This window comes from Ochotona curzoniae, unplaced genomic scaffold (genome assembly GCF_017591425.1).
Source record: "Ochotona curzoniae isolate NIBS_2020 unplaced genomic scaffold, NIBS_Ocur_1.0 contig_883, whole genome shotgun sequence".
NCBI classification, from domain to species: domain Eukaryota; kingdom Metazoa; phylum Chordata; class Mammalia; order Lagomorpha; family Ochotonidae; genus Ochotona; species Ochotona curzoniae.
Genome location: NW_024466599.1, coordinates 36333575 through 36351862, shown reverse-complemented (window position 1 = coordinate 36351862; position 18288 = coordinate 36333575). Strand labels below are relative to the sequence as shown.

The window sequence follows — 18288 nt, the reverse complement described above, 5'->3', positions numbered from 1 at the left end:
GCACCAAGTCTAAAGTTCTTGCACAGATCCTGTGCTCCCATTGCCTGTCCATTCCCATCTTCTCAGGCCCCTGTTGAGTCCTTTGGGTGCCAACTTTGACACCATCTTTAGAGGGACACTGCTGCTTCCCATGGCTGGGTGAAGAAAGCCCCACAGGGCACTTCCACACGAGCTCAACTCTTTCCAAGCAACAAACTCTTCCCAGGTTCTCTAGGGGACTACGAGAGAATTGTCTTCAAGTAACACCAAGCGATACTTATTCCACTTTCCTTAGTTTCTCTGAACCAGAATCTCAGACTTTGAGGAAGGTCTGATGACAAAAGCAGGTGTCAAATGGGGTCTGTGGGTGGTGTTTAAGGAGCTTGCTCCCAGCAAGCCTTGGGCCACTGCTCTAGGACCAGCCTACGCAATGAAAGCTTGAATCTGTTTTTAAAAAAATCTGGAGCTGTCAGTGACGTTGCTAGCCGCCAGCTCTGATTTTTTTTTTTTCACTGAATACATGAGGTGTGGCATTATGACACAGGAATGCCAAAGTAAGACACAGCACTTATGTCTGTCTCAGATGTAAAACAATAATGAGGAAATTCATGGAAACAGACCAGGGAAAGGAGAACCAGGGGGAGGATAAAATTTTCTAGTGAAAGCTCCAGCTGACTTGATATATTAAAAATGTCTTTTTTATGGTGGGATAAGCTAGATGCCCTGCAGGTGACGCATGTGGAAATCTTGTACTCCCAGTATTAGTACTCAAAGAGTTTCCTCACAAGAGGCGTTTCCATCATTGTCCTGTTTCTAAGTTTTCATGAAAATTCCTAGGCATGAGCTCCCTGCTGTCTATTGGAAGGGCTTCCTGCTCTCTCCAGCAGGCCCCTGGGGTCAGAACACCTCCTTGTGATCAGGACTCCAAGACAGAGATAGCTCAGGAGCCTTTTTATGAATAAAAGTCAGCATCCCGAATGGAAAAGAAAAAGCCACTAAAATATTTCTCCCAATGCTTTAAAATAAATAGGAAAGTTACACTTCTCCTTTTAAAAATAAAGCAACCAACCAAGCAACCAAATGGAAATTCTATGACTGGTCTCCCTTTCATGGAGTTATCCTGAAATGCCCAGGGGCTCGCTGTTAGGCTTGGGCGGGGCATGCGAGGGAGTCTCTGGTTCATGGCTGTATGGTGGCATATGCGTCATGTCTGTCCTGTGCTTGCTCCCCTGTACACGGGCTGCTTCGGCTCCCCTCCCTGAAACAAAGTTATCTGGGGCAATTACCTGCTCTGTGTCTTACATGGCATGGCTTCTAAACACCAGTATTTGCTTCTATCAGGAACCCAATTTCTGGATCCATTGTCACACGCTCTGGGAAAGGGGGTTCCCCAAACCCTCTGCTTCCTAAACAGGCTGGTGTTTCGGATCTGTATGACAATACATATGTCATGAATGTACACGTTGGAAGGGGTTTAGGCTTTTTACACTGACTTAGGAGACTGACAATATAAATCGTTCTCCATCTAATAAATAACAAGTGATCTCTGAGGGCAGCCATGGCTTGGGAAGGACTTCAACACCTCGTACCCATAGAACACTTAAGAATGGCTGAGGGCCTTGTGGTTGGAGGACATGGCGCTTCTTAAACTCGCTGTCTCCATGTAACAATCAGCAGCTTTCCCCGTCCCAATCAGCAGATGAGAGGAAACTGTCGTGACGGTAGGAACCCCGGTGCTGGGCAGGATTCTCTAGTGGGGACGAGACTGGAATCTGTGACGTCAGGAGGTAACCGCACACACCTGGACTTGGACACTGACCGACCACACACCTGATGTAGGTAAACAGGAAGTCCACCCCTTGGCAGTTCTTGTTGGACCAGTCTTTGAAATCCTGATCCTCCGACTTCTCTGGGTCATGGAGAATAACCCCAAGCAGACAGAGTTCTTGGCAGAGTTTTGAAGGCCCCCAAGGGGGCAAAGAGGCTGCACAGGTGACAGCAGGCAAAATAGGAGGGGTCAGCCGGCACGTCCCAGCATGCCTTGCAGCGCCATCCTGAGGAAGGCCTCTCATCAGAATGCTGCAGTCCACCTGGCCACGCTTCTCCTCGGGGTTCTTCAGACCACTGGCAGGGAAGAAAAACAGGCTGGTCACATGCTCTGGACCCTGGGAGGTGGTACCAGCTACTTCTCTGGTTTCCCTGGGGAAAGATTTCTACCTGTTCAACCTCAGGAAACTGTTTTTAGGGCCAAACACAATCTGGAAGCAACAGGAGTTATGGTGGAGAGAAAGGAGAAGATATGGTTGCTCCCTTGTCCTGAGAGAGGGCCTCAAGCTGGCTGTGGCCAGTTCCCTGGGGTTCTGTGGCAGAAGATGCTCTGAGGGTATCCCCTGTGGCTGTCAAGGGGCAGCAGCAGGGACATTTCCTTAGCTCCTGAGTCCTGCTCAGCATGGGCACCTTCCTGTCCTGGTTCTGTCCTGGCTCCTGTGGCCATCAATCCAGGGAGAGGGGCTTCAGTCTAGAGGCCTTTTCTGATGGCCAGACCCATCCTCTGGTTCAAAGCTAGCATTTACCAAATGTTACAAGAAACTGACTCTCCTGCCATATAACTGTGGAGGTTCAGACAGATGCGATAAAATCCATGCATTTTCTGAAAAGATTCCAACTCTTTTTCTAGCAGTGCTATGAGAAAAACTAGCTGGAGGGACTGCCTTCCCTCCAGGTGGTGGAGAAAGCGGCGGGGTGGCTTCAGAGGCCCAGGTCATCCCCTGGCTCCGCCATTGACGCAAGGGGAGGACATAGGTGACTCAGTTTACCCATCTTCCAAAGGCCAGGGTAAGGATGAAGGGGTCTGATCCTCAAGGGCTGTGGGTCTCTAAGTGCTGCTCTGGTCCAACTGCCACAGCTCTTGAATTGGACAGCCAATGAATGATGCCTTTGGGCTCACATCTCAGGAGGCTTTCATGCACATGTCCTGGCTGCATGCAGCCCTGCCGCCTTTGGACAGCCTGGATTCACTCAAGATGGGCATGCAGGTGGAGCAGCCTCTGATAGCTGTCTCTTCCCCTACTCCTCCCTCCCGCAGAGCTGTCAGTCAGGGTGGGCTCTCATAGTCAGGGGGCCCAGGATGCAGGTGAGACATCCCAGGGGAAGGAGCTGGGAGTCCAGGAGTCCAGAGCCGGGGATGCTTAATGAAGGTTCCCAAGGGAGAGTCACTCTTCCTCCAACCCTCCACAAGGCAGGTGTCTAAGCTTCTTCCTGGGCGTGGGTCACAATTTCCATGAAGCAATGGCAGACCCAGTGAAGAACATGGGATCTAAGAGTGTGAAGGGGTCTCCAAGACCTTCGATGGGCCAGGTTGTTACTTCACTGATGGCAGAGGGGGGAAGCAAATGAGCATCTGTTTCTGTGTGGACCTTGCAGCTCCCCTTGCAGCTAAGAATGGGTGAGGGGAGGCTTTGAGGGGTGAGGCCACTTGTTAAGGGCCACCTAGTCACCAGTAAGGACAAGATTCTCTGGCTAAGTGAAAGGCACCTGAGAGAAACGGAACTAGACTGCGTGGAATACAAGAACCTTTTTCTGCTTTCCCTAAAGCCACCCTACTCCACTTGGAGGAGGTGCTTCCCGAGGCTGGCCTGCCCCCTTCCACCACTCCATGTGGGTTCCTTACCTGTCTCTGAGTGGCAGCAAGCGGTCCTTCCCTTCAGGAGTGCACTAGGCTTCTCATGCCGGCACACGAGGGCTCGGCACCACTCACAGTGTTTTCGGACCTGGCAGCAGCTGTGGACACAGATAAGACGGCCTGGGTGAGGGACCTGGTGGGAGACAACCAGCCTTCTTCTGGGAGGCATGGGGTACACAGGGTAGACCCAGGCCAGCACCGAGACACCCACTGGCTGCCCCAGAGTGTCAGCTTTGTATCCAGAGGCTGGCCTGACAACAGCTTTCCTGGCCATTGCAGGACATTCACAAGCTATTTTCTATAAAGAACATACTGAGTAAACTGTACACGTGGACTAAAGGCCTTGGAACAGACATTAGGTCTGGAACAAAGCAGCCAGCTTGGCTGGCAGGGCTGTGCAGGTTTGGGAGGAGGTCAGGATTAGGCACTGCCAGCCACAGAGCAGGCAGCTGAATGTACTGAAGGGACCCATGGAAAGGAAGGGGTGAGTGAGTCATACATCTCGATGGCTTTGAGTCCTCTTTTGAGGACTCAGTTTTGGAAAATCAGAGCTCTCCATAAATCTAGGTGACCAGGAGTCCCAAAGCACGAGGCTGTCAAATGCGCCTGCCTCTGGCTGCGGCCAGGAGCGAACACTGCTCAGAGCTGGTGTGAAAAGAGAGCCAGGAACTTGGAGCAGCAGCTGAGAAGGGGGCCCTGAATGACACTGAAACTACCCCTGGTGTAGCAGGGGGCACACTGTATCCACATGAAGGTTAGAGCGAGGGCAAACAATCCATGCACCCTTGGCCAGGACTGAGGAGGAGTGGTCCCTGCTGACTTGTGTCCCCAGAGATTGGCAGCAAGTCTGTTCTGTGCTACTCTCTTGATGCCAGGTGGCACCAGCCCAGCCCCTGTTGCTTGACCCTGGATGATGAAGCTGGAAAGATTGCCAAGCTCTGACTTCAGAAAGCAGAACTGAGACGGGGAGCCTGAGACCTTCCAGCCCCACCTGTCTGTCACAGGGAGGGGAGTAAAGGAGAGGCTGGGGCAGTCTGCCTGGCCTGGGGCCCTCTTGACTGAACAGAATCTGGGCCGGGCCCAGGCCCAGTGCATACCGGGCTCTGCTAGATTGCAGGACCTAAATTCCAGAGCCACCTGGGACTGTCTTGCAGTCAGCTAACAGGTTTGTTGTAGTCACTTTTCATCCATGAGTTCCCAGAGCAATGGGGCAGAGCCTGTAGTTCCCTTTGGCATGGGATAAACTGCTGGTATCCATCAGCCTACAGGACGCAGGGGTCAGTGTCTGTAAATGGACAGTGGAGACGTGCGAGTGGCTCCCTCTCTGGGAATGAGAGATGCCCAGGCTTCTGGATCCTTCCTGTCTCCAGGACCATGAACTTCCAAGTTCCTCTGATTGTAACCTGCACAGCCCTGCCAGCGTGAGGTGGCTGCTTCGACCCAGACCTGATACCTCTTTTGAGATTCCTGTACATTCTTTTCAGTTCCTTGTTGTGTTCTTTAGGGAAAAAGCAACTGGGTGATGGCCAATCTCCTCTGACATCTGGGGAAGTTGGAGTCAAGACAGCCTCTGGCACAGAGCTGGCACTTTGGGGCAGCCAGTGGGTGTTTTGGTGCTGATCCTAGTTTTGTTAAGGTTCTGGAACCCTCCAGGCCACAGAAGCGATGGTGAGCACACTCAGATTAGCTGGTGATGGGAAGCCAGCCCAGCAGGTTGCTCTGGCACCCCCATGGAGAATATTCATGAGTGGCAGAGCCCAGGCTGTGCCAAGACTGAACTAGGGGGCTGCTTGGCCTCTTGCAACAAACCTGCTTTCCTAAGGTCCCTGGCCTTGAAATGGACACTGGTAGCAGAGGAAGGAAAGGCCAGCCCAGTTCAAGCTGCCTCCCTCACCACCTAATCCTGGCTTGGCCCATAGGAGTGTGTGCACAGCTAGGGTTACTGCCAAAAGCTGAAGCTCGAAGAGATGTCTTGTGTGTTGTTAGAACCAGGGGCCTGAGCTTCCAAAATCATAGTAGCAGCAAACCAACAGGACCCTGTTCCTCTTTACCCATCCCAAACCTGAGCGTCCTCCTGTTTAGGAGGGCTGAAGTCCCACTTCCTGCATTAACATGCTTTTGCCGTGAGTTACCTGTACTGGGTGGACCCGCAGCATTTCCATGATCTGTGAATTCCCTGTGCATATTCACTTAGATATAATTTAGGCTTCAGCTATTTTCAGGGAGCAAATCGGGCCCAGTACCCGGTGCTGGGAATGTGACTGTGTTTTCCTGGATCTCTGAACAGGCCAAGTGGTAAACAAGGGCAAGCAAGAGAAGTTAACACTCCTGGAAAGGCACTTTGTTGGTCCAGAGCTCAGGCTGGCTTCCCGGAAGTTGCTTTACAGAACCTGAATTTGGAGGAGCAGCAGCAAGGGTGGGAAACGCTGTGGGGAGTGGTGTCACCAGCCTTAACAGCAGCAACCCAGGATGTGCTCTGTGCCTTCAGCAGCAAGGAAGTGCTTTGCCGCTACCCAGAAGGGGTTGGAAGCTGCTCCAAGGTCTCTGCAGAACACTTCAATGTGCTTTATGGTGGAGAGGTCTTCCAGTAGCATGTGGGCCCACCCACCCTGTCTGAGAGTCACTGACATTTGTCTCACTGCCATCACAGACAGCAGCTGTTTGCCTGCACAGCAGATACTCACTGTATCAGCACGCACGTGATGATGAGGACAGCCAGGGCCACGATGGAGACCACCACCAGGGCGGTGATGGCCTGCTTCTTCTGGCTGGCGGCCACCACGGCCAGCAGGTCCGCGTGCTCACAGCGGGCACCCACGTAGCCTGAGTGGCAGCTGGGGAAGAAAGGCATGTCAGCATGCTCTGCGCATGTGTATGTCTGCAGGCCCAGCTCTCCAGGGAGGGCCCAGGGCCTTGGGACATAACCCACAGGAGTCCCTCTGTCCTTCGCTGTGGGAGGCAAAAGTAGAAGCCAGAAAGCTCCTTCCTGGTTGCTGGCCCCACCTGCAGGGAGAAGAGGCTGGGGCTGGAGCACCTCACGGTCATTGCCACTGGGCCAGATCTTGAGGGAGTTAAGACAGCAAATGTGTCTTGGACACAAACTGCATTTTGACAGTTCATAAAAGTCCAGGTGACTTTTAAACCCAGTGCATGTCTATTTAGGATTTCTGATGCTGGAAGAAAGAAAACAAGCTAAGCCAGTTGGAGACGTAGGCTGTGGTTGGCTTTTTAATCTATGTCAGCAAGTTTAATGAGTTATGTAAAGATTTACTCAGGGGGGCAGGACTCAGGGAAGTGACAAGCAGGAGGGCCCAGGGTCACTACCTGGTCACGGAAGGGCTGGGAAAGGCACTAGCCTCCTGTAACCCTGGAGTTCTCATTGGCCATTGACACCTGGCCTACTTCCGCCACAGGATTAGCACAGACAGTGGCACAGTCACATGTGAAGGTGCACAGCAAAGGGCCATGCCAACATTGGGCTGTGTTATCTCTGGCATTACTATAATTCACAACGGCCTTGGCATTGGCCGCTTCAGTAACAGCCTTATGCTGGGCACAAGTGGGTCCAGGCTGTGCCCCAGTGTTTGGAAGTGAAGGTCATTTTCTTTGACAGGCATTTTGCCTAAGTACATGATTAGTCCCTGCAGAAGATACTTAGCTTCTACAATGGTCCCTTTGTATGCAGAGAAAATGTTTAAGTTCCCTCCCAAGGGGGACTTCCGTGAAGGACATCCACACCCCCTACATGCTGGATTTAAAGTTTTAGCTACAGCAGCCACATCTTGGAGGAGAACTTTTTTCCTCCCTTGAGATCCTACCTTTGGCCTAACCAACCATCCTAGATCCTTCACTTGTAGACGCAAATGCCCCTGAAGAACAAGGAAAGCTGGGCAGAGATTTGATCCTGGAGAGCCTGCTACTGCACCAGCCTGGCCCTGGGGCACTACCCCTGTGACTGCTCTAACTGCACACTACTAGACCGTTATGCCCCGGATGTTGGAAGGATGCCAGAAGCCACCAGGTAAGGCCAGGATTTCCCTGGAACATATACTTTGTTCAATGTCGGCACAAAGGCAAGCATTCTAATGTTAAAGCAATAGGTATTGTTTGGATTTAAGATTAACGGAGGATGGAAAATGCTGCAGAAAGTTATCTGAAGCTACTGCATGGGATCCCAGGGGGTACAAGCTTTTGTCTTTAACACTGCCTCGTGGAAAAGTTGTTCATGGACTCTAATGATTGCAAAGTCAATTGTCAATGCAGCTTACTTAATATACCAGGCTACTTCAAAATAGCTGGGGAAAAGGGAATTAAAAGGTGACTCTTTTTGGGTGCAAACAATTTTGAAATCCTTGTGCATGAAGAGGTCTTCAAAGTTCACAGAAAATGCTACTGTGAAAAAAACTTCATGGATATCAAAGTGTATTTGCACCAAAAACAAATTTACCTTGTATTTCATTGTCTACCAACTTTTTGAAGTACCTTGTGGGTTTTTCTTTTTAGTTTGAATTCAGGCATTTGTTGCTCTGCTATGAATCATTCTGTGTTTAACATATAATTGTTTTGATTTTTTCCATGCAAGAATTAAATTTAAGACAGTTGCCTTCCTTGTACTCTATGAAGGATGAATTTGTACCCAGATTGGCTGTCTCTGGGATATGGGTTGGTGTTCATTCACTCTCCAGGCTGTTTCTATATGCTGGCTAGGGTCTGGTGTGGGAACGGTACATTAAGGCTCTATAGGAAATCTGATTTTTGGTTTCATCTCTAATTTTGAAAGGGTGAAAGGGGCCTCAGAGTCTACTGCATGTTCTGAGAGGTGCGAAGGGCTTGCAGTCTTTGCTGAGTAAGGAAGCTGAGGCAGCAGGTGTGAGCCAACTGCACCGAACAGGGCTCTCAACAGACCTGTGGCAGAGAGAAGGCGGGAGTATCTCCAGCAGGAAATGAGCCCACCCCAGAGCTCTGAATAGGAATACTGTTGCACAGGCTGAGGGGCTATGGGGCCAAGGTAGGCTGGGACTTGTGTTTGCTTTGAATTTAACACAATTACATGAAGGCAGGAGTCTGGCAATGGCTTGCACTGGAGGCTCATCCTGTAGGTAGTGATCCCTGTCCACTAGTGGGAAGCTGACTGTGGATGAGACTCCAGGCAGAGGGGGTGCTCAGCACCAGGCTCAGGCAGCTCAAGTGTCCACACAGCCAGCACTTGCTCAAGTTTCTGCATCCAAATGGCTCCCTATGTGGCAGGGGCCCACCTAAGATGTTGGCTTCCTCACTGCCAAACCCAAACCCACCCTCTCTGCTTTCCCTCCCATCACCTTAGCTTCCAGCCAACTCCAAACTATCACCTCTCCTCTACTTGTTGCTGGATATCACACATGGATGATGTACCTAAGGGATGCAGGCACCACACTCGCACTCAAGACATGCTGCCAAGGACCACCCTCCACTTGCTCATCTCAACTCTCACCGTTTTCTCTGCCTGGGGTGTTCTCTCCTCTGGACCTCTTCTTTCCCTCAACATCACATTCTCCCAAAACATGCACTTCACATGGACATTTCATCCACTTGCCTGCCCATCTGTCTTTTCCCACAGCTCGTTCAATGGCGCTCCCTGTTCTCTTCTCCATTGAACATCTCTAGAACTTTGCCTGCTCTTCTGAGCACTTTCCTCTCCCTAGCCACCTTGCTCCTTGCTCTACTGAAACAACAAAACAAAACAAAACAAAACAAAAACCCAAAAACCACTAAACAGACTGGGGCCAGAAAACCAGCACTTTGTAGTGGATCATGAGATTTGTTTTTAGGAGCTGTCTGTCACCAAGGCAGAAGGAGTGTTAATGAACATCTTTGGTAACAAAAGCCAGATGTAAGAAGAAAAAAAAACGTTAAAAGACAAAAAGAGAGAGCACACAGACGGACACACACACACACACACACACACACACACACACACGGGTGGGAGCGTGCCTGGAGGTGTGAGGAGCCTTGGTGTAGTGAAGGATCCTGGCAGGCTGGTGATGAAAGGCAAGTGCCCCAGCCAGGTGGGTCCCCTGAGGCCTTTCCATTGTTGTCCCTGATTGAGTGTGGAGGCTGCCTCCCTGCTTTTCTTAGGTCCTTTGTAGCTGCTCCTTTGGAACAGGAACAATTGCTGTCTATGCGGGGCCTTTCTCTTCTGCAGGGGGCTCTCCTATCTTTCTTAACCCCTGGTTCACCTGGTTCAATATGTCTTTGGAAACTTTTAAGAAAAGTGAGGATGCAGGAGCAGCTTTGCTCGCAATAAATTTTCTCCACCTAGAATGTTTTTAAGCTCATTAGAAAATGCATAAACTATAATAAGGAAATGGGGAGGAGGAAGAAAATCCAGTTTGTTGTCCTTCCCCTCACCCCCCAGAGGCTGTTTTCTTCCAGATTATGCAGATTCTAAGATTTAAAAAAATTATATCAATTTTTTGTTTGAATATTGCTTCATTTTACTACATCATTAGAAAACTGCAAAAGTCATTCTAAATGGCTACACGGTGCCTGTAACATTCTACCATTTGCTTCCCTCATCATTCATGCTATCTTCAGCTTTGGTATCAACAGTAACTCCAGGTGACAGTCTTGGTGCATGCATCTTTTGCATTCGGGGTTATTTTTTTCAGGACAGGGTTCTAAAAATAGGCATAATAGGGTACAGAATCTGTGGCCAAATTATCATGAGCTCAAATACCACCACCTAGCTACCTGTGGGACCTTAAGCAAGTTGATCTGAGCCCTGGATTCTGCGTCTGTAAAATGTAACAGTAAGCCCTCATTTGAAAAGTTATGGGCCTCAAATGAGTTAATACCTGGTCAAGAGCAATATTCCATCCTTGACCAAGACAGGCATCTGAAATGCTAAAGCCACATGCAAAAGGGTGGGAGTATATTTCATTTCTGAAGACATGTTATGTTCATAATGTGATGGACTCTCTGGCGAAAGGGTAGTCCTGGATTTTTAGCCAAGGCTCCTGGCACAGTCTTTAACATGATGGTCAAGAACTAAGTTAAAATACTTTCAGAAATAATGCTTTCTATCAACTTGCTTATAATATAGAGAAATTGCACAGAGTTGGTTGGGAGTGCAAATGCCAAGTTAAAGGGTGTGTGTACAGGGCTTGCCCATTCCTGGCCTCTCCAAAACTGGATCGTCCTGTCCAAGACTCCAGGGGCAGGGGAGGGGTGGGCTGGAGGAAAGGCTCCCTGCCTTGCAGCTCTGACCCAAGGGTCCCACGGGCTGTCCTTGAGTTGTGTGGTCCTTTCAGCAGACCTAGAAGGGCCCTGTGCTGATGGCTGCTGTGGTGTTGACAGGATGGTCAGAGTGCTGACAGCAGCTGCCACAGTCAACACTGGAAGTCGTGTGTTGCACTAGGACTAGGGTCTCAACTTTTTCCTGTGCTGCCTAAAGAAACTTTCTGGGGTGGCAGGAGGTGTGTGTGTGGTCTGCAATCTGGGCTGTCCAGTACGATAGCCACCAGCCCCCTCAAGGTCCTGAGTATTAAAAATGTACCCAGTACAACCAGGAAACTAAGCAAAGGGGGGCTGTGTGTCTAGTAGCTTTTATCCTAGCCAGTAATTGCTCCATGTGTGTCACCATACCTGGGTTCTCATTTTGCATACAAAGATATCGAGGCTGCATGTGACTAAGACCCTTGAATGAGGGACTCAATAGATCTTAGGTATGTCTCAAATTCAGGTCTTTGTTGTGTGGTCTGGTCTGCTGTGCGCCCCCCGTTTCTGGTGGGCACAGAGACTATGACCTATGTGCTCTATACACATGGAGGTGCATGATGTTAATAGAGGTTTGCAGAAAGCAGGAAAAAAATCTCCCTCCAGCCTTGATCCACACTGGTGGCTGGTTCCTGCATCGGTGGGGGTGGTCACATCTCTAGGTGGTGGACTCTGCTGCGATTCCCCTGGAATGTTTTCCCTGGCTGGCAGCAGTCTGTTTTCCCACTCACCTGTGGGAAAGCTGTTGGGGAGTCCAGTGGTGCAGGAGCGTGGAGGACAGGTGAGTTCCACCTGCCTGCCACCTGGCTGCTTCCTCCACATGCTTGCCTTTGAAGATTTCTAGGGGACATAGCCCAGCAGCTGGAGGCATCGCCTCAGGGACAAGTTGCTGCCCTCACTTATTATTTCTACAAGCTTACCTGTCTCTGGAAATTCTCTTCTCTGTTCTCAGGCAGCTGGGAGTTATTGATGGGAGTCAAAGCAACATATTGAGTATTGATGTTTAAACTTCTTACTTCCTGTGCTCCTCTCTGAGTAGTTCTTTAACCTGTTCTTTTTTGCCTTCATCTTACAGCATGCTGTGTCAGCTCAGGTTCTCTGGAAACCTAGAGAATTCTGTCTCATGTTCGATGGAAGAAGTCTCAGAATGATGGTAAACAGTGTGCCTGCTTCCGGGCTGTAGTGCTGGCTCTTGGAAGTTCTTTCCAAGGCCATGACCTCCAGGTACAGCCACTTCATTGAACAGCATGTGCTGGGCGGGGCTAAGAGCAGGGACAGAACATTCTGGCTCTCTCTACCTGGACTTCTGGTTTAATAAAAAGTTAGATGGACCTTCCTATAGGTGCTGTAAGTACACCAGGGTAGAAGGCATGGTCTTGTCTGTTCTCTATGGGCAGGGAGGCCTCAGGATGCTGGACTGTGTACAGGCATGGAGTGTGCACAGGCACAACTACAGCAATGCCTCTGTGCCCAGGGGCACCATTATGCATTTTCACACTGATGATCATGAGTCCTGACAGCTATCGCTCTATATCATCAGCATCTTCACTGAACTTTGCATTTGCAGGTTGGGCTCTGCAAATGTTCCCAGAAGAGTCAGGTGATCCAGGGAGCTCTCCTTCCTCTGCAGGTGGGCTCTCAGCTGCCGTTCAGGAAGAGAAGGGCCCTACCACATTGCTTATGGCAGCAGGCTGTCAGGTCCCCAGTGGCCCCTGGGCGAGCATTGAGTGCTAGGGCTTGGAGCTTTGCTATGCAATCTGGGCACCACCTCTCTGTACTTCCCTCATAATTCTATGCAGATTACATGAGTTTCCCTGTGGATTGTGTTGGAAACAGAGCCTGGCAGGGAGCACCTGCTCAATCATTATTAGTTTTAATGAACATTTACTGTTATCTATGTTATCACTAGGTTGGAACATATATGTTTTCTGACTTGTGACCATTTCTGACCTATAAAAATGGCAATTCCATAGAGATCACTGACTTTTACCTGGCGGGTGGCAGCAAGGGGTGTGCTACAGGCATCTCAGCAGGTAGAGACCAGCAATGCTGCTGATCAGCTTGCCTTGCCCAGGACAGCCCCACAGAAGAGTTACTAGGCTCAGAATGTCAGTGGTGCAAAGCTAAGTACAGGCCTACCTGATCGTGTGCTAGCAGGGACACATTGACTTGCAACAGCTCTTCCCAAGACATACATTGCTCCTACTGCCTAGAGCATAAAGCTCACTTCCCACAGATTCTGCCTCCTTACTGACCTGCAACAGCAGATCTCCCAGGCTCTCCAGGCCTGGAACAACCTTGTTACCTTCCCAAGTGCCTTTCTTTCCCAACCTGGCAGTTCTTGACTAATGTGATCGCTATGTTCCTCACTGGGAGGTTGGGATTCAGTAGGTCAGGGTGCAGCTCAGCAATACTTAAGCAGCAACCAGGAGGCAGATTCTGTGCTACAAATGGCAGCCACGTGCCCTGGTCTCATCTCTGTTTCTAAGGGTTCCAAAAGCTCCTCCCTGCTTCCATGTATGGGCCCTATGCATGCACATCTAGCTTCTTACTAGCTGGACAGTGAAGATATTGGAGCAGGAGACCTCATCTTGGAGACTGGCCATGTAGAGGTATTCAGTCCACCGAGTTGCCTTCCAGAAATTCTAAGCAGTGAATTCCACTCGAGTCTGGAAGTTTTTAGACCTTGCTGGGTCCAAGGATCTCAATTCCAGGCTCCAGCCCAAGGGATTCCCCATGTGACTTTAGGCTGGGGTTCTGTTGAGCAGGCATCTGAGCCCAATGTCCAGATCCATGGGTCTCAGGCCCGAGGCAGTAAATACTCTGGTTGGACAGTGGCCCTCCCTCCAGCCCTGGAGCCTGGGTGACCAGGGATACTCACACGCATGCTGGCTTGTCTTCCTGCACCAAAAACCTGCAGGTTCCATGGAAGCAGAACTGAGTGTGTGTGTCTGGACAGTCGTTGAAGTGGGACACCACTGCTGCAGCCACGGGCGGGTCTGCTGGGGAAGAAAAGACACGGAACTCAGGACAAGGTACTGCTGAGACACACATTGTGACCTGCACTGGTCAAGGAGACTGGAGCTGATAATGGCTGGGACTTTCAGTCCCCACCTAGGGGATTCCATCTGATACTTTCATTAAGTTCTAAAGAGCCAGGGCAGGACAAAACTTCTACATCTTACATGTTTCAGCAGGATCCTTGTGTTTTGTAGTTGATGACAATATATCCCTAGAACCTTCTACGTAACTCAGAAACACTCAAGCCACTTCATTGTTTCTACTCCCAGAGCACCTGAATCTCACTTTTGCATGGTGTCAGCAACCCTTTTTATGAAAGCTATCTTCTCTCTCTCACACACACAAATCTCTTTTCAAAAAAGCAAGAAACCAGAAGAAAGGCACCAAAGATTCTGATCTTTGGTGGAGAAGGGGAAGAGTTAATGATGTGAAAGGTGTTCATGATAGGCTGTGAGTCAAACAGCAGGTTTCTAATAGGATCTGTACCAATGATCCAATAGACATGGAGGAGTCTGGGAGGTTACACACTAACAGGGCAGTAGGGCTCCTCTCAGGCTTGGGATTACAGGTGACAAGTCTAAAGCAAAGAACTCCTCTGACAGCAGCACAAGCTGTACAGGGAGAGCCTAGGTGTGGGGAGAGAAGGGAGCAGTCTAGTCTTGCTCCTAGTCCTGGCACCAGAACTCTCATGAGTTTGGGTGGGCTCCCAGGAGTTTCCTTCCTTACATTTCAGACAGGAATTTAAAACAACCCACGAGAAGCATTGTTGTGCGAAACATCACAGCACAAAAGGCATCACTTTGCTTGATCTTACTCCATTCCACAGCCTGATTTAGTGTAACACTAGAGGTACCGGTAGGCAGCTATGCATGATGGCACAAGAGATGTGGTTTGTATCACTTCGTTCAGCAGGTCCTCTGAGACTTGAGTTTCAGGGAATGAGTCTGTCCCCTTTCATTTCGGGGAAAATATCCCTTTTGAATTTTAGCTTTCTTAGAAAGAGCGGAACATCTTACACCGAATATTAAATGCATGCTGCTGCTTATTCATGACTTTCTTGAAGGGGTGTAACTTTAGGAATCCCAAAATTCCAGTGGAAAAAGCAGAGACTAAAAACAGAACATGTAATATGAGAATGTGTAGGGTTGGAGGGCCTGAGCTCTGGGGTCCTCGGCTTGAAGCCTGCCTCTGTCACCTACGGGAGGACTTGGCCTCGCCTCGGTGGCTCTGAGGTTGTCTGGGGTGTTAACACTCAGCTGTGAGCATCAATGACCATCCCTAGGGACCAATACAACCCCACAAGGGACAAGACCTCTATGGTATAGCACTCTTTAGGTTCACTGAAGTATAAATAAATGCTCAGTATCCCCTGCCCCATGGAGACAGTGTTGACAAGTGAGGCAGAGAAGCCCAAAGCTGGTGGAAATACTGACCCAGGAGGGCTGGCCTTGCTCCTCGGCTGTGGATTCTCCTCTGGGAAGCAGCTTCCACACTGATGTGGTTTGAAGGTTGGACAGCTACAGCTCCTGCAGCATCCCATGCTGGCAAGCTGCTTAACAGCCTCAGTCAGCGCTAAGGGCAGACCCCAGTGATGTGCACTGGAAGGCTCTGCTGGAGTTGCCCTCACTGGTTTCTCTGTGCTCACTGAGCTTATCAAGGATCAGAAATGGAGAATTGAAGGGGCTACAAATGAGTGCCTCTAATTAGATTTGGATGTTCACACAGGCCTTTCAGGGGGCTTCACAAAAGGCCACTTAACCACCTCCAAGCAGCAAAGGTAATGACTTAGACTTTGGCTTGGCCCTTGCAAGCATGGTCTGTGGACTGACCCACAACTTCACATCCTTGGGAGCTTACAAAAAAGCCAAGTTCGTGGCCTCCATCCCAGATGTGCTTCTTTGGGTTTAAAGGACAACTTTTCTATGTCGGTAGCTTTTAAAGTGAATCATCTAAAGATTTTAAACAACTTATTTGGGCGCTGCAGCAAGTTAATCCTCCATCTGCAGTGCTGGCATCCATATGGATATAGGTTGGAGTCCTGGTTGTTCCACTTCCTATCCATTTCCTGGGAAAGTAGAGAAGATGGACCAAGTGTTTGGGTCCCTGCACCTCTGTGAGACACAGAACTGGGTGTGGCTCCTGGCTTTGGACAGGCCCAGTTCTGACCATTGCAGCTATTTGGGGGAATGAAGCAGTGGATGGAAGATCGCTCTCTCTTTGTCTCTCCCTTTCTCTGTAAATCTGGCTTGAAAATAAAAAGAAATTTTATATATAATAAAGGCAAATCACAGAGATGTACATAGACCTTCCATCTGCTAGTTCACTCATCACAGTGCTTCAATGGCTGAGGTGCTAGAGATCCAAAGGCTTGGACCAATATCTGTTGCCTTCCCTGGCATAGTGACAGGAAGCTGGAGTGGAAGGGATATAGCTGGGACTCAAACTGGTGCTCCATCTGATTCTGGACAAGTTCAGTGAGCACAGAGAAACCAGTGAGGGCAAGCACAGACGACCTTCCCATCACCACGGCATGTCCCGGGTGTCTGCTGTCAGCTGCTGAATGAGGCATCCTGAACGGTGGCTTAACCTGATGCACCACAACACTAAGCCCTCTAGGTGATTCTTTTTCTTGAAGTCCAGCTTGTTGAGATAGAATTGCTAGGCAGTAACTGCCTGGCAGGTGATACACACCACAGTTGGAGAAACCAGGGAAAGTAAAACATCCAGCCCAGTCATACCGTCTGGCTTCTCACTGAGCTGTGTAACAGTTCCAGTGAAGGCAGGGAGCACATGGTTGGGGGGCATCCAGGGGCCAGGTTGGAAACCAGCAGCTGATGCTGAGGATGCGCCCCCCCCCCGGCCGCCCCCCACACCAAGCAATCCTGTAACAAATCCACCTGTCTGCCTTAAGCCAAAATGTGGCCACTTGACAATCACAAGCCTCGGCCATGTTCATCCTAAAAGCCCTTTCACAAAAGTAGTACATTTTTGCAAGTTTGTGAAAACACTAATAAATAAAACACTTTCTCCACTTGCAGAGGACAATGTAAGCAAGTACTGACAAAGACACAGGGGTCAGTGCTTCTGTTTGATGATGGGTTTCTCCTGATACTCTCTCCCACATCATCTGGCGGAAAACTTAGCATGAGACTCTGCACAGGGTGCCATCCTGGCTCCCGACCCACAGAAGTTCAATGGGTACCACTCACCAGAGAGGCCCTAGTTCCACTGGCAGCTCTGGAACAAGTCACAGGCTTTCAAGTAGCAGATGTGATTTGCACTTGAGAACCAAGTAGACAGGGAGGTTCACGGTCACACAATCTTGAGGGTGACCGTAAACCTTCACGGTGAGTCAGCCATCGATGGAGGGGAGGCACAGGGGCTGATCTGTCCCACCATGCCAGCTCTCAGCTAACATGCTTGACCAAATCCCCATGCCAAGTGTGGAGGTGGAGCATGTGGTAGGGGAAGGGGGAAGAGCTGGTTCTTGTTTGGGGGCCCTTAAGGGGTCTTGTCTCAGTTACCACCAGACTCAGTAGGATACTCCTGATACCGTATGTGTCGGTTTATTCTCGTGAGTATCCTAGGAGCCCAGCAGCCTGGGGAGATGGGAGTGTGTCGCCACCAACACAGCCCCTGCTATGTGCCACATTTTTTGCATGCTCTCACACAGGGGCACGTGACCACCCAAGGCAAAGATGAACACCATCTTCTTATGGCAGTTGGGGGGTGAGGTAAAACTGCTTGTAGTCCTCAAAACAAGCATTACCAGGACGTCGCTCAAATCGCCAGGATCTTCTCTCCAAACGAGTCTTCTTTCAGGATCTGAATCTTACTCTGTCTCTTTTTTCAACCTTCCTCTACTCTCTCACTCCCTCTTTTTCCCTCCTCTTTGTGAAAACTCATGACGATACCAAGTGAAGGCAGATAAGGCCCAGAGACAGAAATCATGTAGAAAAAAGGGGAACAAAACGAACGACTTAGGAAAGACATAGTGAGGGGCACATCCCAGGAGTCCATGAAGTGCAAGTGGAGGTGGGAATGGACTGGCCCCCTGTTACCCCCACCTCCTCCCCCATAGCCGGCAACTCTGGGAGCTATACCTAATTGGGACAGGTGCTGATAGGAAAAGCAAATGTTCCTGTTTTCAGACTAGACCTCAGACCACAAGTGCACCAGCAGCTGTGATCCCAGAGCCGCCCATTCCTGTGGCCACAAAACTGACAAGAGACCCCGCTGAGGTGGGAATCTAACACATCTCCCAGACGCCAACGTTCCCTTGGGGGGAAGCAGGGAAATCTCTGCCCAGATCCCAGCCAGCCCCCTCACAGGAAGAGGGTCTGGAATAGAAA

The 18288-nt window shown here is 49.9% G+C and overlaps 1 protein-coding gene across 2 annotated transcripts in view; it reads right to left on the bottom strand.

The window, feature by feature from the left end:
• Positions 1 to 432: 432 nt before the first annotated feature.
• The window catches only part of TGFA (transforming growth factor alpha), an 87149-nt gene continuing 69293 nt past the window's right edge, over positions 433 to 18288 (bottom strand). Inside the window, exons 3-6 of one of the 2 annotated variants that reach the window (XM_040993247.1) lie at positions 13797 to 13917; positions 6346 to 6495; positions 3650 to 3759; positions 433 to 2103 (exon numbers count right to left, since the gene is read on the bottom strand). In XM_040993247.1, the coding sequence (XP_040849181.1) occupies positions 2096 to 2103; positions 3650 to 3759; positions 6346 to 6495; positions 13797 to 13917 (389 nt within the window). In that variant the 3' untranslated portion in view covers positions 433 to 2095. The remainder of the gene's footprint in view (positions 2104 to 3649; positions 3760 to 6345; positions 6496 to 13796; positions 13918 to 18288) is intronic. The other variant, XM_040993248.1, reaches the window with a different exon arrangement.